Consider the following 25,584-nt stretch of genomic DNA (forward strand, 5'->3'; position numbering starts at 1 on the left):
AAAAGATGACTGGAATGTTAAGAAACTTTTGTCTGTCTGTCAGATATTTTCATTGAGTAAATGACAACAAAAAGTGGTGGTGTGCCACTCTGGTGACCAATTGCAATTACATAAAATATTATAGCTAGAAATATGAATTTCACATCCTTCACACACACACACTCACACACTAAACAAGGTCAATCTATATCATAATGTTTTATCACACAAACATTAAAGCAAAAGAAAATAGGAATTAATTCCAAAAGTGCCCTGTTTCATAGTTGTTGATTATAGAGAAGAAAGTGTACAGCTTTTGATGAAGAAGTCACACATTTCACAATAAAACATACTCTTAACTGATTTATGATCTCAACAAGCACACGTGTGACCAAACTAGCAATATCAAGGAAATTTCCGCTTTATATATAAAAATGTGAGCTACCTTGTCTTTCAAGCTTACGCATGTCCTTGGCTGTCATAACCCATGTTTCACTGCTATGCAGCATGGCTGTTCACACACCGGCATCAAACAATCTGCCTTTCACTCTGAGAGAGAGGCCCTTTGTTGCCAGCAGGGGTAGGAGCTCTCTGAATTTTGCCCAGCTTAATCTTATTCTCACAGCTACACTCTTGGAACATCCACCTCCACTACTAACTTGGTCATCTAGTTAACGGAAGCTATCTACTACCTCTAGCTTGCCTCCCTGGCAGTTGACAGAGTCTATTTTCTGCACATTTTCAACATTTATTGTACCTGCACACCTTCCACGTACAAAAGTTAGTTTCCCTGTTAACCTTCTTCTGATGTTGTTGCACCTTTTATGTGACCGAAGCTTACATTGGATGCATCTTATAGAGTTTCTACCAACACCTTTTCTACTGATTGCACAGGGCCATCTACCTGAAGGGATTTGTGATTTGTCTGCCTTCCTACTTACTATGGCTTAAGTTTTTGCTAGGTTAACTCTAAGGCCCTCTGATTCTAGACCTTGCTTCCATTCCTGAAGCTTCTTCTCTAGTTCTGATAGTGATTCAGCTATAAGAGCAAGGTCATCATCGTAGAGGAGCTCCCAGGAACTGCCTGTCTTGAATTCTTCTGTTATTGCCTGGAGGACTATGATGAACAAAAGGGGGCTGAGCAACAATCCTTGGGCTGAGAACTGATCCTTGGTGAACACCTACTTGTACCCTGAATTCTTCGCTGTACTTGTTGTCCACCCTCACTGTACTGGTAGTGTCCTTGTACAAAGTTTGTACAGCTTTCACCATCTACTTGTCTATCCTTAGTTTCCACATTGACTACTAGATAAGGGATCAGGGGACTCTGTCAAAAGCTTTCTCCAAGTCAACAAAAGCCAAGTACAGAGGTTTATCTTTGGCTAGATATTTCTCCAGCAGTTGCCTTACCAGTTGCTTTTCCCTGGCACGAACCCAAACTGCATCTCATCTAAACTGACTCTCTCCCTAATCAGTTGGGCTATGACCCTCTCCGTGACTTTCATTACCTGATCCAACAACTTGATACCTCTAATTATTTGTATCTAAAGCGTCACCCTTACCTTTGTAGCAGTTGACTATGGTGCTGCTACACCAGTCATTGGGTATGACACCTTCTTGTATCACTTGGTTAACTATACGGGTGACTAGGCTATAGCCAACACTGCCAGATATTTTGATATTTTCCCTGTCTTCATACTCTTAATTACTTTGTCTACCATGGTACTGTCAACTTGGATAGCTAGTCCCTCTGTCACTCGCATACCAATTTAAATTATTCGTTAGATGAAGATGACAACATTTTCCAGTACGACCACAATTTTATTTCAATTCGTATCTAATGGTACACTGTGGTTGAAAAAAGTGCGCCAATACCAACCAATCAGAGTGGTGGACACAACAGGGTCCAAAGATGCGGCTGAAAGCTAGATGTTACCCACTACATCCGCATTCACACGTATATAATTGAGAGAGCAGTATGTATATAATTGAGAGAGCAGTTTCGCTACAGAGCCCCCTACCGGTCATTTGGCACAAGAAAAAAAAACAGAACTAACACATAAGCAAAAAGAAGAGACGAAACAGAACGAAGAAAAAAAAAATATAACGATAACTAGAAAGCGAAGAGGAGGAAGTTGACGTGCTCAACTCCTCCGAAGCTAGTTTGAATGTTTAAAACTACCAGGCTGTATGCACTTGTGTGCTTTGTCTTCAAACTTGGAGTGGTACCAACACAGTCCGGACTTTGACTGTAAGGAACGAGATGCAGAACGACTGCGACTATGCAGAATATTAGCAGCCGAAATTTGGCAGAGCCGAAGAGTTGAGGGATAACCCTAAAGTATCACGTCAGGGTCACCACTTGTAAGAAGATTTCGAATTTATATGATTGCACTGGAAGGGTGCTACACAATTCCTTACATTAACAAAAATTATTCAGAACAAGAAAGCATCCGAACATAAAACACTCTTTATTCTGGTATGTACAAAATGTACAGCTCGGGACAATCAGCAACCATGAACATTTAACACTCTTTGTCCTGGTATATACAAAATGTACAGCTTGGGACAATCAACAACCACGTCTGGTGTAAAAGCAGTAAATTTGGAGTTAATCATTCTTTGTGAAAACAACTTCACAGAAACTCCAGTAACAAACAGAGCTGGTCAAATTCCAAGTGTCTGGGACAGGAGCGTAGGCGAACTGCTCATAAAAACACGTCTGCAATGTTCAGCGACTGCATCTCGAGTCAGACACGCAAAGGACAGGAGAGAAGTTTTTCCTGCTAGTTTTTTTGCGCATGCATGCTGAAGACTCTCAAGATGACATCACTACACTATCTTCGTGGCCCTTCTCTTACCGCTACCCTCTTTTTACTTTCTCTTCCTCACCTCAGTTTCTTTGTTTAACCTTCTCCTCCCTTTCCTTTCTTCTTTCCTTTTTGCCTTTTCTTTTTCTTCATCCTTTTCTTAAACTTGCATATTTATACATATGCAAAGCTGATGTATGTATATGTCTTTGCATACAGTATATGTATTTTATATGCATTTGCATATGTATAGATATGTGTGGATGTTTCTGTGTTTGTACGTAAATATAGTGCCATAATTGTGAGTATGTATGTAATTATATACATCTGTATATTTACTTGTAAGCTGTATATTCGTTATTGAATTTTCTATTTATTTTCGCCCACACTAAGCAAGGTATATATATATATATATATATATATATATATATATATATATATATTTGACTAAAATTTCTTCATGGTAGTGCCCCAGCATGGCCACAGTCTAATGACTGAAACAAGTAAAAGAGAAAATCCATGAAATATTCTTTCTCAGATGGTGTGTTTAATGATCTACTGATGGTATTCTAACAAATGACAGTGGGACCATCTACTTGGTCAATTGATCTGCAAGAAACAGCAGCTAGTTTGCCCTCAATTCACATCTATACATATCATCATCATCATTGTTTTTATGTTTGCATTCTCCATGCTGTCATTGGTTGGATGAGACTTATTGATGTAATAATGTTCTGTGGCTTGATGCTCTTGTTCTTGTTGCCAACTCTTACTTGTGTTTCAAATAAGATATTTCTATTGCACTGGTCTTCCCATGTCATAGCCAACAAAACTATCAAACTACAAGGTGCATTGTCTATAAGAGACATAAATATTACATTGTCTGTCATAATAGTGTCAGTGAGAAGACATGGAAACATACACTCAAGTATTTGCAAACACACACAAATACCACTGATATAAAAACCATTTTGAGCGTGGCCGTTGCCAGTACTGCCTGACTGGCTTTCATGCGGGTGACACATAAAAGCACCCACTACACTCTCTGAGTGGTTGGCGTTAGGAAGGGCATCCAGCTGTAGAAACTCTGCCAAATCAGATTGGAGGCTGGTGTTGCCATCCGGTTTCACCAGTCCTCAGTCAAATCGTCCAACCCATGCTAGCATGGAAAGCGGACGTTAAACGATGATGATGATATATATATATATATATATATATATATATATATATATATATATATATATATATATACACCCTACTGGTAATTTTCAAAGCCTCTCAAACACCCAGTTGGTAATGAATATTATGCCATTAATTTTTGAAAATCAACTACCCAATCAAATTTAAATGCTTATTCGTCTATTTGAATTACAGGAATTTCAATTCAGTTTTCATCACAAATATCTGACAAATGGGAATGCAAAACTGAGTAACAGTTTTTGCGATAATTTTGCAGCTTTAATAAAAGTATGTATATATATATATATATATATATATATATATATATATATATATATAAATCAGAGATGACACAGGAAAAATCAAGCTGTTTCTGCTATACGATATGGTGGACTCTTAGTTGAGTACCAGAATAGTATCCTATAGCTTCATCAGATCCTTGAATATGAAGTGCACTTTATTTGGGAAAGTTACATTTTCAGAATATACAGGCATTATGAGTGAGAAAGTTTATATATTTAGGTATGGAAAGTTCTATCCTAAGGTAGAAAAAAGTATGCAAATATACACATGTGCTTAGGTTAGAATTAAAAGGGCGATACATGGGTAGACGTGCACACTCATTCATATACACATATATAGACATACACATGTAAACACATACATATGTACATACATATATACATTTATATACATATAGTAGATCCTGCTTTATAAATTCACCCAATTATTGTATCCAAAATGGGTTGAGACGGAATTTTTACACATAAAATCACTTGTTTAATAAATCCAAATCATCGCTTAATAGATCCAATTGCTGCTGCTTCTTCCTAAAGTGTCAACAAGTACCAGAGAATGAATGAAGTGTTTTTTTATTCACTCTTAAACACTGACAGCTGCCACAGCCAGCCAGCCTGCTGTCACATGGTACACTCCATCATCCAAAAATAGATCAATAAATATGTAGTTGCTGGCGGTGGCTGCTGGAGCCTACCATGCAACCCTGTCATTGCAGTGAAAAAGTAGGCTCCAGGACACCTCTTGTCAAAATTGTGTGCCCTTCTCATTCATTGGATGATGGAGTGTATCATATGATGGTTGGTTATAGCTGCTGGAACCTATGTGTCAATATTTAAGGCTGAAAACACATGTCATTTGTCATTCGTGTAGAGAGGCAGACACAAACAAGTTGTTCAAAATGAAAAAAGAGAGGCAAGACAAATCTGTAGCAGAAAAGATTCAATTGTTAGAATGTTACAAAGCTCTTGGGAAAACAAACCCAGCAGAAAACAGCACAGAGTTTGAGAATTTCAAGAGGTCTGCTCCAGAATATGCTAAAGAATGAGGATGACCTTTGTACCAAAGAACACAATGGCTGTTCATTAAAGAGAAAGCGCTAATGAGAGGGAAAGAACCAACAGGTGGACCTTACTCTCTACAATTGGTTTCAATTTATTCACTCAAGAAACGTCCCCGTCAACAGTGTGATCCTAATGCACAAAGCCAACACCATTGCTCAAGCTGCTGGACAGGATTTTAAGGCATCTGAAGATTGGTTTTACCGTTATAAAAAACGCATGGAATCTCTTTTACGGTTCTCTTTAGGGAATACAAACTAAGTATTTCATACTTTGCAGGTGATGCAGCTAAAACTGACATAGATGGAGCCCATCAATTTCGTAAGACAACCATGCAGCTTCTGTTAAATCATATCAGCCACAGGACATTTACAATGCTGATGAAACTGGAATCTACTTTTGTGTATTATCAGGGAATACATGTGTTAATGCGAGTTGTAAGAAAACTGTGAAGGCTTTTAAAATGGCAAAGGCCTATGTGATCTTGACAGTGGCCTGCAACATGAATGGAGACAAAGAAGATTTGCACTTAATCGGAAAGGTTGGTTTGTCAAGATTTTTCAAAAATGCTTAGATGACAGAAAAAAATCTATCTGGAAGACAAATGGTGGTCCTACTTGGCAATTGCTCTTCTCATGTAGTCATTGTTAATCTCAAGAATATTACTTTAAAATTTCTTCTTCTCAGCACAATATCAGTGCTGCAGTACTGTGACATGGGGTTAAACAAGATCTTGAAATCTTACTTCAGATATGAAATGCATGAGAGGATCATTGATGTTATGGAAGACACTGAATGTAACATTTTTGCCCAAGAAGTTGCAAAGCAGATCACCATTTTGGATGCCATGTACATGTTAAGCGTAGCTTGGAAGAATGTCTCTAGCCAGTCAAACATTGTAGGACCAAAGCTGGTTTTGTTTCGGCTGAAGAATCAAATGAAGTCATAGATGTTAACAAAGATTCGATGCTGCTTTCGCTGCCTACTGGATTGACCAAAAAGCAATTTGAGAATTGGTTGTCTGTAGTTGATGGTGCTGTTGTTGCTCCAGAGATCATCACTGAAGAAAAAAACTAGATGAGATTATTCATGACATTCAGCAACCTGAAAAAGAAACCCAACGTTGATGTTGATGAAAGAGTTCTGGAGCCTTCAACACCAGCTGAAATGAGACACTATCTCATTCAATGTTTTGATTTAAGTGACATGAACCTTTTTAGAACTCTTAAGGAAAAAATCAGTGCAGAGTTGCAAACAAAGTGTCCAGCAGAGCAAACAACACTTGACAAATTTTTCATTCAATAACATTGTTTATAATGTTTTTATTCGTGTATTCACATATGTATATATTTTAATAAATGCGCATGTTTAATCAATCAGCAAATTTTGTTCCCTTGGTTAATAAATCCCTTCTTTAATAAATCTCAAACAGGCGGTCCCATGATAGATTTATAAAGCGGGGTTGACTGTGTGTGTGTATATATATAATAAAAAGTTTTGAATGGTACAACAATGCACTATAATATAAAAAATGGACTATATACCTGTTGTAATTTAGTTATCTATAGTCCGATGGTATTTCGGAATACAATTCCTTCTTCAGATATTCTTAGATGGAGTCTTAAGAATATCTGAAGAAGGAATTGTATTCTGAAATATCATCGGACTATAGATAACTAAATTACAACAGGTATATAGTCCATTTTTTGTATTATAGTGCTTTGTTTTACCATTTTAAACTTTTTATTCTTTACAAACAATACACAATGCTTCAAGTGAACTACAATACTCTCCTATATATATATATATATATATATATGTATATATATATGTATATATATATATATATATATATATATATGTATATATATATATATATATATATATATATATATATATATATATATATAGTTCAAATTTACAGAAAACAAAGGATGAAGACAGGTGTAGGAACAACAAGCAGGTGTATTAGTTTAATGCTCGGGAAGAATGGAAAAGTCTTTTATGTTTCGACAGAAAGGATTAAGAAGAAAAAAAAAAGGAGAGGGAATGGAAAAAAAAGCACTGAGAGAAAAAATTTTTTTAGGGATTAATGGTTCAACATGACAAAATAGTCAGAAGGCTGAATGAAAGGGAGATAATGACGGTGACCTGGTCAAATGAATTTATTTTCACATGCGTGTGTGTATGTGAGAATGGTGTGTATAAGTGAATGGAGATAAGTGTGTGAATATGTATGTGTGGATGAGCTGAAAAATATGTGGGCCTGTGTGTATGTGTGTAAGTGACCCAGTGCAAACATTATGCTTGGAAAACATGTTAAATAATGATGTTTCTGATCGCTGGAATCAGTTGTTGAGTGTTAAGGGTCTTGTTCCCAGGTTTCATTGTGTTCAACAACATGAATTAGTTGCTGATCTTGTTGGTGATAATAAGTTTTTCTGTTGACTCAGTTCTCTGTGTTTTCTTATCAAGACATTTAACCATTTTTTGTGTCAAATGAGCAAAAGGTTAAGCACAGTCTTTTGATTACCTCAACTGTAAAATGAGCAAATGATTGCTGAAGTTGATATTGAGGACAATATCAACTTCAGTAAGATTTCACTCAAAAATAAGAACTATTAAGCTTGGATATCATAAAATATCTAACTTGGTTATCTGTCTTAAGGATATTTTATGGAAGATGCCAGGTATTTTTTTTATCAAATACTTATTTTGTATTGAGTTACTATTATTAACTGAAGGGCAACATGTTTGACTAATACTTGGCAGTATGTTCATGTTCTTTTACATTCTAAGTTCAGATTCCTTTAAGATCAACTTTGCTTTCCATACACTGAGATACTGGAATAAATGCAGTCAGCAGTTTCTCTCTCCTATAAATTTATTACCTTGTGTCAATATTAGAAAATATAACTGTTTCGACACAGACATGGCAGTGTTGTCAAAAAGTTCCCTTTACACACCTGTGGTTTTGATTTTGGCCCCAGTGTGTGGCATTCAACACAAGTTAAATTACAACTTGAAGCTGACCAGTATCTTGTGATTGAAATTTGATACATGAAAACTGTGGAGCCGTGGTGGTGTGGCGTGTGGACCTCTACAAGGCCGAAGCTTTCCGCCAACTTCAAGACACCTCCTTCTACTGCCCTCTGACCCCATGCCCAGCTACCAACAGACTGTGTCCTCCACTATCCATGACCTCATCTCCTCATCCTCCTGTCTCCCCCACCATTTACTTCCTCCCCAAAATCCACAAACCTAACAACCCTGGCCACCCCATTGTCTCTGCCTGCAACTGCCCCACTGAACTCATCTCCAGATATCTTGACTGTGTCCTTGCCCCCTTAGTAGCTTCCCTCCCCTCTCACATCCATGACACCAACCACATGCTTCGTTTGTTCAACTCTTTCTATCTCCTCCTGGCCCCTCTAAACTTCTCTTCACTCTTGACATCTAGAGCCTTTACACAGTGATCCATCACCATGAGGGGCTGCGTACACTCCACCATTTCCTTGACCTTTGACCCAAATATTCTCAAGTTTCACTGGTCCCACTCCCGAACTATACTGCCGTTATATTGATGATTGTATCGGTGTGACCTCACTCTCCCACGAACATCTACTCCTTCCTCTCTTTTGTCAAATCTTTCCATCCTGCCCTCCACTTCTCCTGCACTATCTCTGACACCTCTATCTCCTTTCTTGACATTTCAGTCAGCATTCATCACTCCACTCTCACCACCTCCATCCACTACAAACACACAGACTCACACTCATACCTCAACTTCTCTTCCTACTCTAAACACACCAAGCTTTCCATCCCCTATTCCCAATTTCTCTGCAGTGACAACCATGACTCAGTCTCAACTCATGGCTCACCACTTCATCCTACGTGGATATCCTATCACCACTACCCACACCGCCCTTGCCAGAGCACGTTCCGTGGACTGTGCATCTGCTCTCTTCTCCCCAAACCCGCACCGCCATCTCCTGCCTCCCATTTCCCCTCACCTGCCACCCCACCACACTACCTCTCCAACGCACCATTCTCCGATCCTTCTGGCGACTCCAGTCTGACCCATCCACTTTGCACATCTTCCCTAACCGACCCCTCCCCTCCTTCAAACGAGCCCACAACCTACAAGATCTCTTGGTCCACAGCTTCTCTTACCCAACTTCCTAACCCGGCTCGTTCCCCTGCTCCTACCCATGCTTATTTGTTTATTGCCCACAAGGGGCTAAACATTAGAGGGGACAAACAAGGACAGACAAAGAGATTAAGTCAATTAAATTGACCCCAGTGTGTAACTAGTACTTAATTTATTGACCCCGAAAGGATGAAAGGCAAAGTCTACCTCGGCGGAATTCGAACTCAGAACGTAACGGCAGACGAAATACTGCTAAGCGTTTCGCCCGGCGTGCTAACGTTTCTGCCAGCTTACCACCCATGTTGCCGCACTTGCCCATACTTCTCCAACACCACCCTCCTCACTGGCACCCATCATTGACCCTATCACATCGACTCCTTCACCTGCACTTCTACTAATATCATCTACCGCATCTCCTGCTCTCTCTGCCCTTCTCTATACATCGGGCAAATGGAACGCCGCTTAACTAACTGGTTCGTGGAACACCTCCGAGACATCCGACTCGGCAATGATACCCTGGTTTTGCGCCATTTCTGCTCTACCAATCACTTTTGCAACACCTGTCCATGTTTGGATTGTCCTTGCACAGGGGCCATCCGGACTCTTGTTTGCGCCATGAACAGGGATTAATCATCTCTCTTCGCTCCTTTGCACCACATGGGCTCAACTCTCCTCCCCTCTTCATCTAACCTCCTCCCCTTGCCTCTCTTCCCTTCACACCTACTTCCTCCTTCCTACCTACTTCCTCCTTCCTATCTACTTCCTCCTTCCTATCTACTTCCTCCTTCCTACCTACTTCCTCCCTCCTACCTCTCCTCTCTTACTCTAACTCCTACTTCTGCTCTTCACTCCTACTCTCCTCTCTTCTCTTCACTCCTCCCCATCTCCTTCCCCCTTCATCGTCAACCCTCCCTCATAAGCCCACCCCACCCCATCATTTACACCCACTCCCAAGTACCCCACTTCTACCCCCACCTTCTGCCTACCTTCATACCCACCTCTACTCCCACCCTCAGCCTAACCCCCACCCCACCCTTGTTTTACCCACTCTTGCCTCCCCCACCTCTGACACCATCACATCACACCACACCACACATCACTACACCACCATACCACACAACACATCACATCACAGCATACCGCCATGCACATACCAGCAGTGACCACTTCCCAACCCCACATTTCACACCTACACATACACACACATGTCAAGATAACCAGCCCGCTTCCACACACACATACAAACCCTCTTATACACATGCACGCGCACCTTTATTTTGGGATCACCACTACTTTATTATCTCCCCTTCTCCCTAGTGTTCCTGTGTGACCCTTCTGTCCGGCATTCGCCATGATAGATCGCTAGCCACTACACATTCTTTATTTTCTCTCCTTGTTTCTTTCTGTGGAAGAGCATAGGCTCGAAACGTTAAAGACTTTTTCACTTCCCGAGCATTATACTAATACATCTGTTGTCTACACCACCTGTCTTCATCTTTTGTTTTTTTTGTGAATTCTCCCTGTATATATATGTGTGTGTGTGTGTGTGTGTGTGTGTGTGTGTATCCAGTGTCTTTATAATGGCACTGCTTGAGCAGTGATGTTTGTTTATTTCACCTATGAAAAGTTTGTTAGTTGTTCAGCATGTGAAGAACAGTGAAATAAAATAAAAGTTGGCAACAGGAAAGGACTCTGACCTTAGAATACTTCAAGTAGTCTTAGACATACCATACCAGCATAGAAAATGTGAATATAAAACTTATGCCACTGCTGCTGCCACTGCTATCTTCCTTCCTTCCTTCCTTTAATACAGTAACTTGTAATGTGAATGTATTTTCTCTTGTGACAGGAAGCTGCTTTGAACTACCTCAGCAGTTGCATCGACCAAGTGAACACTTTTGGGGATATTCTCCAACTTGTTATTGTTGAGCTTATCTACAAGGTAAGTATGTAAGGGCTGGCTTGTTCCATGCTAAAATGAAGAAACACACATTAAAGTAATAATGACAATGATAATACCTAAACATTATGGCCTTATCAGACCAGTCACAGTCTACTTGGAGATGATAGTAACTCCTCTGCTAGCCTTTTCTTTCCAGTTCATGCATGTTGATAGAAGCCACTCCTGCTGATAAAATAGGAAATGTTGAGAGGAACACTAACCCCACATACCCACACCTACGATAAATGACTTCTGTTAATGTAGGGAGGTGTACAAAGGAACTGTTATGCCTAAATTAATGTGGGAGCCTCTATATGACTGCTTGATCTAGAAATAGCTGTTGAATCTTCAAATCATACTCACTACTTAGAAAAGTGATGATTACATATAATATAGATACTTCTAAAATCATGGATGGTCATGGCTGGAATGCATTTCATAATATGCTTAAAGTTAATATGCAGTTAAACAACATATGTTAATAGATTATAGTCTAGTTACATTGAGGAGCTATAGAGAGGAACACTGGACCTACCATATCTAAAACTACCACATCTCTACCTCTCACAAGTGTACCTACTGATAAATGAATATCCTCCTGCTAAGGTAGGGGATGTTGAGTGGGAGATGCACTTAAGCTGTGGCATGTACTGATGTGACATTTACGTCATAGATATCAACCAACTAATAATGATGTATTAATTTTTCTAAGTGCACATATGCTTATATATAAATTTGGACACTATTTTAAGAGGCAAACTGTTATATCAATGAAAGGTATTTTTCATGAAAGGTTTTGTCATATATAGCTTAAATAGTACATAATACTATTAATTACTGAACATTTGTTTGTTCTTAATTTTCAATAGGTATGCCATGCCAATCCTTCAGAACGGGCCCGTTTCATACGCTGTATCTATAACTTATTGAACTCATCAAGCCCTGCAGTGCGTTATGAAGCAGCTGGAACTCTTGTGACACTATCAAGTGCCCCTACTGCAGTCAAGGTGAGACCATTGACCTTTTCAAGGATATCTTAACTTTTTAATCAGGTTTCTTAGTTGCATTTGGGCGAAGATTCTTGTTTTCTTTGAATATAGTTAACATTAAAATATATATTTTCTATACTACCATGTGCGTTAGCATATGTACAACACAAGTTTTGATAGAAAATGAATAAGATAACACATTTAATGTCGGTAAATTTGAAGAGAAGTAGCAAAATATAGTTTAACCCTTTCGTTACTATATTTCTGACCAAAATACACCCCTCGTGAGTTTCAATTAAATTCTAAAATAATCGTGAATTTAGACTAGTCTCATTAAACACCTGTAACTTTTTTATTTATCAACATATTAATGTGATATTTGGAACATAATTGAAGAAAGGGATCTTAATCAATTCTATTGCATAATTTTTGTCTCAAAGTGACTCTAATTACAGGTAAATCCAGGTAAACTGAGCAAAATGTAAAAATATTAAAATTTTGTTTAAACATTACCATAGAAAATGTGTCATCAGCTCATATTTAATTGGGTATGCAACAAAATTTTGATATAGAAGACTTGTGCACATCACTAGGTTATCAATTGAATTTAATGCACAGAAGAACAGGTGTACCATAAAGGTAAAATAAACTGAAATACTGGAATTTGTTTTTGAAGAAAACTAGAAACATGAATACAACTAAATGAAATATACTCACACACATACATAAATACACAGGGACATATATAATAAAGATTTACAATAGAAATTAAATCAAAACTTGTCACTCACCTTACAAATAAATTAAAATCACAGGTTAATTAAAATTACAGGTAAATTAAAATAAAAAGTAAAACTAAGTAAATTTGAAAAATATTTATACAATCTTATTATATATATATATATATATATATATACAAAAAATATTTACACAATATTTCTATCATGGAAAGTTGTAAAACATCCCACTCTACATACTGCAACCTTGCATAATGCACATTGGAAAGATGTTTCAACTGGCCGTCCACTGGGAGTTTTTCTTTGTTGATGTAGACATTCATGGCACTGCCTTTTGCAACCCCTGATTTTTTCTAATTTATGTAGATCAGCTGAACTCAGAGGGATATCTCTCTGGCAGGCTTTGCTTTTCCTTCCTGCCGTTATTTTTTTGGAGGAATAACCTGCCCTCAACTGTGATGCAACATCTGCTCGGAACTGCAGATGATCACACCGCTTGCGAACCCCTCCTGATTTGGTATATGATATGAATGCATTTACAATGCTCATGTTTACAATATACCAAACCAGGTATCGCCACCATTTATTACCTGGTCTACCAACCGGATAATAACTCATCATCTGGTTCAGCTGATCAGCACCACCCATGTACCTGTAATAATCAAGTTTCACATATGGGGTGCCATTTTCATTTACACATGGTTGTGCACTGGTGGATAGAAAATTTATCTGCCTCTTATCTCGGTATGTGGTTGCTAGCAGATTTCCTCTCTGCCGTTGGATTATTTCACCTCTTTTATTAAATTTTGCTTTTTTTATATTTAATGGCAGCCCTTTTCTACTAGCCATTACTGTAGCACATGTATATGTTTCTACAGCTTCTAAATCCACCGCAAGTTTGGCTGAACTAAAATATCAGTCAAAAAATACTATACGGCCCTGGTTATGGTATGGACGTGATAAATTCCAGACCACATCGTACCCTAGGCCATGCTGACTAACATTATTGTCTCTTTTCACTGCATAAAAGCTAAATCCACAGCAGTACCTAGTATTTGCTTCACAAATTTTCCAAACTTTGATCCCCCATTTTGTGGCCTTTCCTGGCATATACTATCGGAAGTGTACTCTTCCTTTATACCCCACCATGCCCTCATCGACGGATAAGTATCTCTCAGGCTTGTAAAATGTTTTATATGCATTTTGAACGCAGTCGATGAGGGGTCTTATTTTAGATAAGGGATCAAAGCTTGGTTCTCCACGTACTGGGGTACTGCTAGTGTCTCTCACATGTAAATATTGATTCAGCTTCACAAATCGTACTCTCGTCATAATACTGGAAACATACTGATCACCAAAAGGTTCCTGATTGCTCCAGTAATTTGTTATTCTGGGTAATTGTCTAATACCCATAATAATATTTATGGCAAAAAATGCCCGTACTTCATCTACGGTTGCAGGAAACCACAAGCTATCTTTTTTTCCGGCTTGTTTACATTCTGCGTAACGGTTTGTTTCCGCAGTAATCATATCAAACAAGCATGCTGGAAAAAATAAGAAAAAGAAGTCTAAAGGTTTCGCTTCCTGAGAAAGACTATGGGTAGACCCTGTCTCCTCAGAAAAATTGTTAATAAAAACATTTTAAAAATCTTTACTCCATTCTGGTGTAAAATTATCCTCGCTGTCGCTGTCGCTGCTTTCAGAATCGCTGCTTTCAGTTTCGGATACAGAAATATCCGATTCATTTTCGTTCACCACGTACTTTTGTAGCTCATTCATTCTTTTCTTCGATATCTCCATATCTTTGGTTGAAAAACCTTCAAATTCAGAATCACTGCTTGATAGCATGAAACTCCTCTCCATCTTCAAAGTTGAAAAAAATTAACGCTGCAGAAAATGTGGAAAAAAATCTTCCAAAATTCACCGAGTTCAAATATCACGCCAAACAATGTCGGATACAATAACTTAACTGTTTGCAAAGTGAAATCAGGTGTTTTAACGAATGTACTAACGAGATTTGGGTCCAAATATACATTTAAATAACAATGGGTACTCTCGGCCGGCTTGGTCTTATGAACCAAAAAACTTTTTGGCCAGCTACAGCCGGCTTAGTAACGAAAGGGTTAATCAAATATCTATAACTGATTTCAGTGACTTTTACCTTGGTGGTCGAATTTTCTAAATTATCTAGTTCTTGGTTAGATAGTTCTTGGTCCTGAATAGAAAGAATTGACTAGTGTACTAAAAGTCTTACTAGGATCACAAGTGATGCATAAAGCATGAAAACATAAATGTTGTGTGAATCTGTCACATATTACTGATTGCAAAAGACTGCTTATAAATTTTCTGAGCAGTGTGAACATAGATTCAGTCTTATAAATTCGGTCAAAAACATATCAAGGAATAGACTTGAGATGTCTCACTTCAGTAATCTGATGAGTATTAAGAGCTACTTTCTTGTGGATCTGATTCAACAGAAACAAGGAACCTTACATAAATGCAACTTTGAAACCTGACGGGAAATACATTTAAACAGAATGTACAGTTAGCAATAAAGGCATGTAATGTCAAAACTTATTTTCCTTTGTACTAAATTTTATAGTAAAATCTATACACTATATGAACCATAATTCATTAGTAGGTAATGTTCTATTTGTCTCTGTTTCAATCACTGTTGACTTCTAATTGTTATCTAATATATAAAATAGGCCTCTGTGTGTGTGTGTGTGTATTCACTTTTCATGCAAAAACGGCTGTGCGATTTGGTTCCATACTTGGGATGCATGAATAATTTGACCTTGGATACATGATAGGGTCTTCATTTTATTTTTTTATTAAAAATAAGTAATTTGCTTTATATATATGATTCACTTCTTTAAAATGGTTTTTCAATTTCAACTTGCATTACTGACATAGCAACTGGAGCTACCTAGATAAACATGTTTGTCTGATGTTGCAACTGTGGCTAGCTACATGTATACATGTTGATGAATATTGACATTTTCACAGCTTCTATTTCATTTCAGTTGCGTTGATTTTTGGTTCCTAGAGAAAATACTTGCATGTCACAGCTTCCCATATATTTTTATTCTTCACGTTCCTCATAGAAACACTCTTCTAAGGATTTCTGTTGTCTTTCTTCTAAGGATTACTGTTACTAAGGATTTCTGTTGTCTTTCTGCTAAGAATTTCTGTTACTATCACTTTCTCTCTCTATACATATATATCTATATCTGCCTGTCGGTCGGTCTTTACAGCTGGATGCCCTTCCTAACACCAACCACCCACCCACCCACCCAATAGAGTGGACTTAGTGCATTTTACGTGGCGCAGGTGAAATCAGTTTTGGCAAGGTTTTTACAGTTGAATGCCCTTCTGAACACCAACCACTTTACAGTGTGGGCTGGATGCTTTTAAGTGGCACCTGCACTGACAGGGTCACCAAGTACTTGCCAAATATTAAAAAAAAAACTTCTAAGAGGGGAAGAGGCATTGGAAGAGGTGATGATGAAAAGTTTATAGTGAGACAGATGCAGGTGTCTTGTTGTATAGGAAGTACAAGGTTACCCAGCCAAAAAGAGAGAGAAAGATCCGGAATGGAAACAGAAACAGGTGTGCTACCACAAAGAAAATACACAGGTGCCCAACCCGAGGGAAGTGTGGGAGACAGCAGGATAGAGATGGTGGCAAAATGCTGGGCATACTCACAAGGAACGGTGATTAGAATATAAATCAGATGGTTGAGTAAAGGAAGAGAGCGATATAGATGGTAACAAGTCCCAGAGCATACCCTTGAGGTTCAAATGCCTTACTATAAGTGGCTGGATATTGTGAAGGGAGTGCGATTAAAGAGTGCAAGTAAGTGGTGAAAGACCTGAGTATATATAAAGTTGGAAGGGCTACCGGATAGCAATGATGCAGAGGAATAGGGGTGTGAGAAGAGATGTAGATTGGTTTGTTCGGGTAGGGTGATGGAAAAGTTTTCTTGTTCCAAGTGGGTGGAACACCTAGGTCAGGGGCTAGCAGATAGCAATAATACAGTGAGTGAGATGGGGCATGTGGATAAAACGCACAGGTCAGGGGCAAGTGGAGAGCAATGATACAGTGGCACCAGGCCAAGAGAACAGGATTGGGGAGCGGGAGGTAATTATAGTACATTAAGCAGAAATGTGAAGAAGAGAAGTGATGTAGAGACGTAGTTTGGTTTGTTGTGGTAGTGTGGGTGGGACGCAGTGCTTCTAAAACTCAGTTCCGCTGATGTGGGTGGATTTTCTCAAAAATTTCATATCACTAGGCATCTTGGTCCATTGTCATTTCCTCTGAGACCCAGCTTCTTGAGATTGGTCCTTACCACTTCATCCGATGTCTTCCTGGGTCTCCTTCCATGGGTACCATCCACTTTCAGTGATTGGCACTTCTTTATGCAGCTGTCCTCATTCATATACATCATTTGTCTAAACCAATGTAGTCTTCTCTCTTGCATGCTACATTGGATTCCTCTTATGCTCAACTTTTCTCTCAGTACATTTGCACATGTCTTCATGTGCACTGATGTTGCACATCCATTGGAGCATACTACTTTCGTTTCTCTCCAGTCTACACATGTCTTCTTCATTCAGAGCCCATGTCTTGTTACCATAGAGTATAGCTGTTCGTACATAAGCATCATTTAATCTACCTTTCATTCTTGTGAGAGAGAGAGTCCTTTTATTGTCAACAGTGATAATAGTTCTCTGAACTTCCTCCACCCAATTCTTATTCTAGAAACAATACTTTCTAATACATTGCTAATTTGGTCACCTAGGTAACAGAAACAATCTATAACTTCAAGAGAGCCTCCTGGGCATTTGAGAGAATTTAATTCCCATATGCTCTTAATGCTTATTGTTCCTGCACATCTGCCACATACAAAGACTACTTTATCAGTTAACCTATTCATGATACCACTGCACCTCTTATGTGTCTATACTTTACACTGGGTGCAGTGAGTGAAATTTCTTCCAACTCCTTTCCTACATATGGAGCAGGGCCATTTACCTGATGGAAAGAAAGTTTTATCTTCTTTCTTACTAACAACAACTTTGGTCTTTGCTAGGTTAACTTTAAAGCCCTTTGATTCCAGGTTTTGTTTCCATACCTGGAATTTCTTCTCCAATTCTGCTAAAGATTCTGCAATGAGAGCAAGGTCATCATCAGTGTTTAGAAGTTCCCACAGGTACCCAGTTTTGAATTCTGTTGTGGCCTGGAGGACTATAGTGAATAAGAGTGGGCTGAGAACTGAGCCCTGGTGGACCTCTGCCTGAACATTAAATTCATCACTGTATTCATGGCCAACTCTCACCTTAGTGACAGCACCACTGTACATGGCTTGGACAGCTCTAACAAGTCACTCCTCTACTCCTAACTTCTTTAGAGACCACCATATAACAAAGCGGGGAACTCTGTTGAAAGGTTTCTCCAGCTCAACGAAGGTTAACCCTTTCGATACTAACCTGGCCGTAGCCAGCTGAAAAACCTTTTGGTTCATAAGACCAACCCAGCCATAGCTGGCTGAGAGTACCATTGTTATTTAAATGTGAATTTAAGCACAAATCTCGTTAGTACATTTGTGAAAATATGTGATTTCACTTTGTAAATAGTTGAGTTATAGGAGAAGGAATTAAACCTTTTCCTTAGATTAGAAAGTTCATTATCATCTTCAAAACGAATTTATAAACAAGTTTCAATTTGTACAGTACTAAGGGACACATGCACTGTCTGGCAAGTCTGTTGTATAGGATGTTAAAAGTTTTTTGGGGATTTAAACCTGATGGTATGAAAAAATTTATACATACATGTATGTATATATTTATGACAAGTTAGTGTAGGTATGAACAAGGAGTGGTGGGAAAGGCTCCTGAACAACAGCTGAACTTTAAAGTAAGATTAGTCAATAGGGTAGGTTATATGAAGATATGGGGTGTAGCAAAATTTGTTGTTGTGATGTAATTGTTTGTGTGGAGAACATGTGAGTAGATGAAAGGTAAGTAAAGTGAGATAGAAAAGCCACTCCATGTCATTCACTCTTTTTTTTCTACTCTTTTATTTGTTTCAGTCATTTGACTGTGGCCATGTTGTAGCACCGCCTTTAGTCAAATAAATCGACCCCAGGACTTACTCTTTGTAAGCCTAGTATTTATTCTATTGGTCTCTTTTGCTGAACCACTAAGTTATGGGGATGTAAACACACCAACATCAGTTGTCAAGCAATGGTGGGAGGACAAACATAGACACACAAATACATACATACCAATAATAATAGGAGCACTATGTTTTGTTAGTAAATGCTTATAGGAGAATCTGGTTAAACTGGGAATTCGTACATTACAAGTGCAATCAGTGAGTTAAACAGTAAAAATATGCAAGACTTTTCTCAAGTTACAAATGTGAATTTGTCTGTGTTAACTACATCCCAAAGTGGAGCCTTGTAACTTTGTTGGAAACCGGCTCTCTCCTCAGTGGAAGGTTTATAATAATTAAAAAATAGAAGACAACCCACCACACACATGACAGGCTTCTTTCAGTTTCCGTCTACCAAATCCATTCACAAGGCTTTGGTCAGCCCTAGGCTATAGTAGAAGACACTTGCCCAAGGTGCCATGCAGTGGGACTGAACCCGGAATCATGTGGTTGGGAAGCAAGCGTCTTACCACACAGCTACTCCTGTGCTATTCAGTTCACTTTTGTTGTTGATTCTCAAGTCATTATTATTCTAGTCAATGGAAGTGGTGAGTAGGCATAATTGTTAACATGCTGGGCAAAATGCTTAGCAGCATTTCATTCATCTTCACATTCTGACTTCAAATGTTGCTGGGGTTAACTTTGCCTTCCATCCTTTCAGGGTTGATAAAATAAGTACCAGCTGAGCACTGGGGTTGACATGATTGACTTACTCCCTCTCCTGAAACTACTGGCATTGTGTCAAAATTGAAACCAACATTCTGGTCAATGACTAAGTTTGATATTCTTACTACATGGTTACAACATTTGTGAAGATATTCTCAACTGAGGAAATTCATGTATATAGGTGTGCTTTGATACTGATGTGAAGTTTCCAGATTGTACTGCTGTTATGGCGATCATGTATAACATTTTAACTAGTTAAATACTTATGCATGTAGACACATGTTTGTATCACAGAGAGGGCCATTTGTTAGCATATATGTGTTGTTGGTCTCAGGGTGTTGTTTTTGGTAAGGACTTGACTTAAGGAGGATACAGAGTGGACCAGATACATGCCTATCCCCTTTCTCTCAATTGCTTTTTAAATGGCAGAGTATGTACAGTAGTTTATGTAAGCATGTGTTCTTGTAATTCTGTATTTTATATTGTGGACCTTGTTGAGGATAGGTGAAAGATATGGAGTATTAATTTGGATGTAGTTGTGCTTGGTACCATGGAGTTGGGTTGATATGATGTGCGTAAAGAGGTCTCTGCAGGTCATTTTCTTAAAGAATTCTGAAATGTTGAGTGTAAAGTGAAGTAAGGGAGAGCCTCTGTTTCATGTGAGTGTTCAATGATAAAACCAATGTGTTTATCAATATTATTGAAAGTATCAAAGATAGAATTACCTCCACCATAGGAGAATGTAAGGATATATCCTTGCATGTCATTGATATATCTTGTGGAATTGCAGGTATTAGGTACTAGGCTTTCCAAAACTGAATCCCATGAGTATTCCAAAGTTTTGATTGTAGGTGTGTTGATTGAAGCTGATGTTTTTGTGACAATGATATAGAGAGGAGTTGGTGGATGTCTGTGGTGAGATTGTAATAATGGAGGTTAAAAGAGACAACTAGTTGGTTACAAAGTTAATAGCTGCAAGGGTAGGTTCAAAAGTTTAGAGAAATATTACATGTGCATACTTGTGGTGCTTGCATGTATCATTTTACATATTTTGATTAACTTGGAGGTTTGTACAAGCAGTTATTGCTTTTACACATATTGCAATGTTTCTAGTCAGTCATCAGTGTGTGGCTATAATGACATAATGTATTCATTTTGACTCTCTGTTCTGAGTTTGAATTCAGCCTGAGACTTCAAAGTAGAAGATATTCATGGCGGTGCACATTAAGATTGAACCTGGAACTATGTGCATCTCAAAAAAACTTCTTAAGGAAAGCCAATACTTATGTCTGCTTTCTAACCTTTTAAGTTGGTAGTCATTGTACTATATTTTGGGAAATGTTGTGAAATGGTTTTCTAAAGAAAGTTTAATGAAGAAAAACTTCATAGAAAGTTGGAACTGTTAGTTGAGTATAAAGTAACTAAAGTAGAATTGGATCAATAGAAAGAATATGCCAAGTAAAATATTTGGATCATTTCTTTGATAATTTTGGCTAAGTATGCTGAATAGTGATGATGACAAGAGTGGTGTATGTTTGAATTGCAAAGCTGTTTCCTTTGAAAATGGACATTAATTTTGCTTGAATAAGTTAACTACAATGAAGATTTTTATGAGTACTTTTGTATTGTTGAGGTGTGTGGTTTAATTCCAGATTTCTGGTGTTAAGAACTTATAATTCCTTTTCATTTAGACATTGGAAAGCACAATCTATTTCCTTTTGTCTTTTCTGTTGGAATTTTATTACAAGTGAGAGGTGTAAACAATCTCAATTTACTAAGTTTCATAATAATTAGAAGAGATTGATATGTCAAAGACCCAGTCTTCAGATTATGTCAATATTAATGATGATGATGATAATGCAACTGATTTATTTCTGTTTATTTGTCAGGCTGTTGCTAGTTGTTATATTGAGTTGATCATCAAAGAGAGTGACAACAACGTGAAGCTCATTGTCCTTGATCGGCTGATTGCTTTGAAAGAGGTGCCTGCTCATGAGAAAGTTCTTCAGGTAAGTTCCTATAAATTTTTCTTCGTCTTTGATGATCTGCAATCAAAAACCATGCTAGCTTTGACCATCCCATCTTTAATTCAGACAGGGTATAGTGAACCTAGGTGTACATTATCCAATGTGTCATTTGTTTATAAGGCAGAAGGCTGAGATTTGCCTATTTCTAGTTTCCTCTTTTATATTATTGTTGCAAGACAAGTTTGTAGAATTTGGCACACAGTGTCTTCCCAGACTTACATGCTGTGTGTGGTTTACTAGAAATTATTCAGATTATTTTGTAACAATCTTCATAAAGATTTATCATGTTGCCTGATTAAACAAAATTGGTTTTATGAAAGTATAGTAAAGTGACAGTGATGACTGATTAAAATTTGGATGACTTCCAATCCTACCTGGATCAACTTTGTATATTTGTCTCGGTGGTTGATGAAATAAGTATTGGTCATGTGTATCAAATTTATGGCACTGTAACAATATTGCTAATTATCATTATGTCAATTTTAACTGATAAAAGCGTTACCTCTTTTTCTTTTTTCATTCTCTCTACTCACATCTGTCATCTTTTTTTTATTGATCTCTCTCTACCTCATTTTCACTATCTCTCTACACATCAACATTTTTATTCTCTACTTTTATAAGGAATTGGTAATGGACATCCTGCGTGTATTAGCAGCTCCTGATCTTGAAGTCAGAAAGAAAACATTAAGCTTAGCACTGGATCTTGTCACATCAAGGACAATAGAAGAGGTAGGTTTTGTTTGAACTCTTCCAACTTCACAGTAGGAGTGCCATCACTACATTACATTTATCACAAGATATTTGTCTTATTTTCACTCTGCTAGGCTCCAACACTCTGCTAGGCTCCAACACTCTGCCATAGTAATTGTGCTATATTTTATTATATATATATATCAATTTTTATTATTTTAATTTGAAAGGACTTTAATGGCTTTTGGTGAACAAAACATCAAACAGAGAGAAATATTGTTGTTTAACCCTAGATAGCTCTGATTAAGCATACCTAATGAAAGATGTTCTCCCTATGACATAGTGTATGTAAGGTTACATTATTCAGTGTGTAATTTCTTTTTTGGTTGTTTAACTATATAGAAATTTAATTGTTGGTTGATGTTGGCTTAAGAATAATGATAAAAGTTAACGGCACCCAGTTTTAGGTAGCTTTCAAGGGTTAATACTTAGTTCCTATTTTATGATATTAAACAAATGAGAGATTAATCTCCTCTACTGGATAAGATACCAATGTATTCCCTGATGATCTGGTACCTACACCCAGCATTTATGTGAGTTGAGGTAATGTGGAAGCATAGTTTTCTCACCTGAAATACAATAAAATTTGGATAGATTTTAACATTTGATCCTTTAATTTCTCCAGATGTTAGATTAAGTAGAGATGAACAATGATTTATATTCATTTCATTCAATAATCACTAAGCTAATATTTTTCTGAGTGTTAAGGATCTGCCAACGTCGTCTCCTTCATTGGGACATGAAACTCAGCTTGCGAAGACTTATTGGGGCAAGCGAAATCGAAATCGTGATGGCACCTGTGCCCAGCGTCGCCTTTCTGGCACTTGTGCCCGCGGCATGTGTAAGGACTTTTGAGTGAGATCGTTGCCAGTGCCCCTAGATTGGCTCTTGTGCGGGTGACACATAAAATACACCATTTTGAGCGTGGCCATTGCCAGTACCACCAGACTGGCCTTCGTGCCGATGGCACGTAAAAACACCCACTACACTCTCTGAGTGGTTGGCGTTTAGGAAGGGCATCCAGCTGTAGAAACTCTGCCAAATGCTGTGCGTGAGAAGACCCAGCAAGTCAAGTGAGACCTAAATCTAAGGCCTCAGCCAGTCCACTTAGGCGTACCTTCCTTCATTGGACACTAAACTCCACTTGCGAAGACCTGTTGAGGCAAGTGAAATCGAAATCGAGTTAAATTGGATACTAAACTCCAATTGCGAAGACCTGTTGAGGCAAGTGAAATTGAAATTGAGTTAAATTTGACGACTGGCGCCCATGCCAACATTGTCTCCTTCATTGGACATGAAACTCAGCTTGCGAAGACTTATTGGGGCAAGCGAAAGCGAAATTGTGATGGCACCTGTGCCCAGCATCGCCTTTCTGGCACTTGTGCCTGTGGCATGTGTAAGGACCTTCGAGCGGGATCATTGCCTGGACTGGCTCTTGTGCGGGTGACACATAAAATACACCATTTTGAGCATGGCCGTTGCCAGTACCACCTGACTGGCCTTCGTGCCGATAGCACGTAAAAGCACCCTCTACACTCTCTGAGTGGTTGGCGTTAGGAAGGGCATCCAGCTGTAGAAACTCTGCCAAATCAGATTGGAGCCTGGTGTAGCCATCTGGTTTCACCAGTCCTCAGTCAAATCGTCCAACCCATGCTAGCATGGAAAGCGGACGTTAAACGACAACGACGATGATGATGATGATGTGTGTGTGTGTGTGCACGTGCGCACTCACACACAGTAATATCAATTACTTTAAAGACCAGAGTACATTGATGATTGTGCATTATTATTGTTTATTTAATCACGTATGATTTGAACACTATGAATCAATAGAAAATCTTTTGTTCTTTAGTATTCAGTATGGCCAAAGTTATTTCTCTTTTATTCATTTGAACCAACCAAATCTGACCCCTCTACGAAATTGCTATAAAAAAACAAAACACATTATTGAATTCTCGTAGCTTTGAGAAAATGCAGGATAAAGCCTTTGCCACCTTTATTCAAATATAAATACTGTGAAATGTTTGAGACCACATGGTTTTTTTGAACATCTGAAGTGAAGTGTATATTTAAGTATTTATCAATATGGTGTCAGCAAGTAGCAATTCTGATGTTGAAGGTTTTACTGTTGGTGATATACAAAATGTAAAAGAAAACAACAGTGATTTGTCTTCGGACGAATCTGATATTGATGTCAATGAATTTTCGTTGGACGAGGAAGAAGATTTTGATAGTGAAAGTGATGAAAATGACGATATTCAAAACATTACTATAACAGGTTGAAAATTACATCACCCACAATTCCTGATTTCACTGAAAATACTGGTTTACAACACAGTCTATCTTCTGATGCTCAACCATTGGACTATTATTTTTATTTTTAGCAGAAAGTTTTTTCAAAACTGTCACAGAGGAAATGAATAAATATGTTCAATGAATGATTTCCATTTGTGGAAGACCTGATCAACTATGGCAGCCAACCAATACTGTAGAAATGTGTGCTTTTTTACCATAAACATTATGTTTGGTATCAAGCAGCTTTCTCGATTGTGGAACTTCTGGTGTCTCGATGTAAGGTATGGTGATCCATATATCTCTAGGATTATGTCAAAAACGAGGTATTTGAAAATATCTCAACATTTGCATTTATTTGATTCTGTTAATGCCCCTGCAAGAATGACCCAAGCTACGATTCCCTGTATAAAGTGTGTCCAGTTATTAATTTACTTTCTGATAGGTATAAAACTGTGTATCTGCCTGGGGAAAATCTCACTGTAG

At 38.1% G+C, this 25,584-nt stretch overlaps 1 protein-coding gene across 1 annotated transcript in view; it reads left to right on the plus strand.

Annotated features, from left to right (window-relative positions):
* Positions 1-25,584, plus strand: part of LOC106880484 (coatomer subunit beta) — a 208,801-nt gene that overhangs the window by 30,336 nt on the left and 152,881 nt on the right. Inside the window, exons 6-9 of the mRNA XM_089365970.1 lie at positions 11,326-11,418; positions 12,288-12,425; positions 21,919-22,038; positions 22,678-22,785. Of these exons, the coding sequence (XP_089222096.1) occupies positions 11,326-11,418; positions 12,288-12,425; positions 21,919-22,038; positions 22,678-22,785 (459 nt within the window). The remainder of the gene's footprint in view (positions 1-11,325; positions 11,419-12,287; positions 12,426-21,918; positions 22,039-22,677; positions 22,786-25,584) is intronic.

Source organism: Octopus bimaculoides, chromosome 18 (genome assembly GCF_046866305.1).
Source record: "Octopus bimaculoides isolate indiv1 chromosome 18, ASM4686630v1, whole genome shotgun sequence".
In the NCBI taxonomy this organism is placed as follows: Eukaryota; Metazoa; Mollusca; class Cephalopoda; order Octopoda; family Octopodidae; genus Octopus; species Octopus bimaculoides.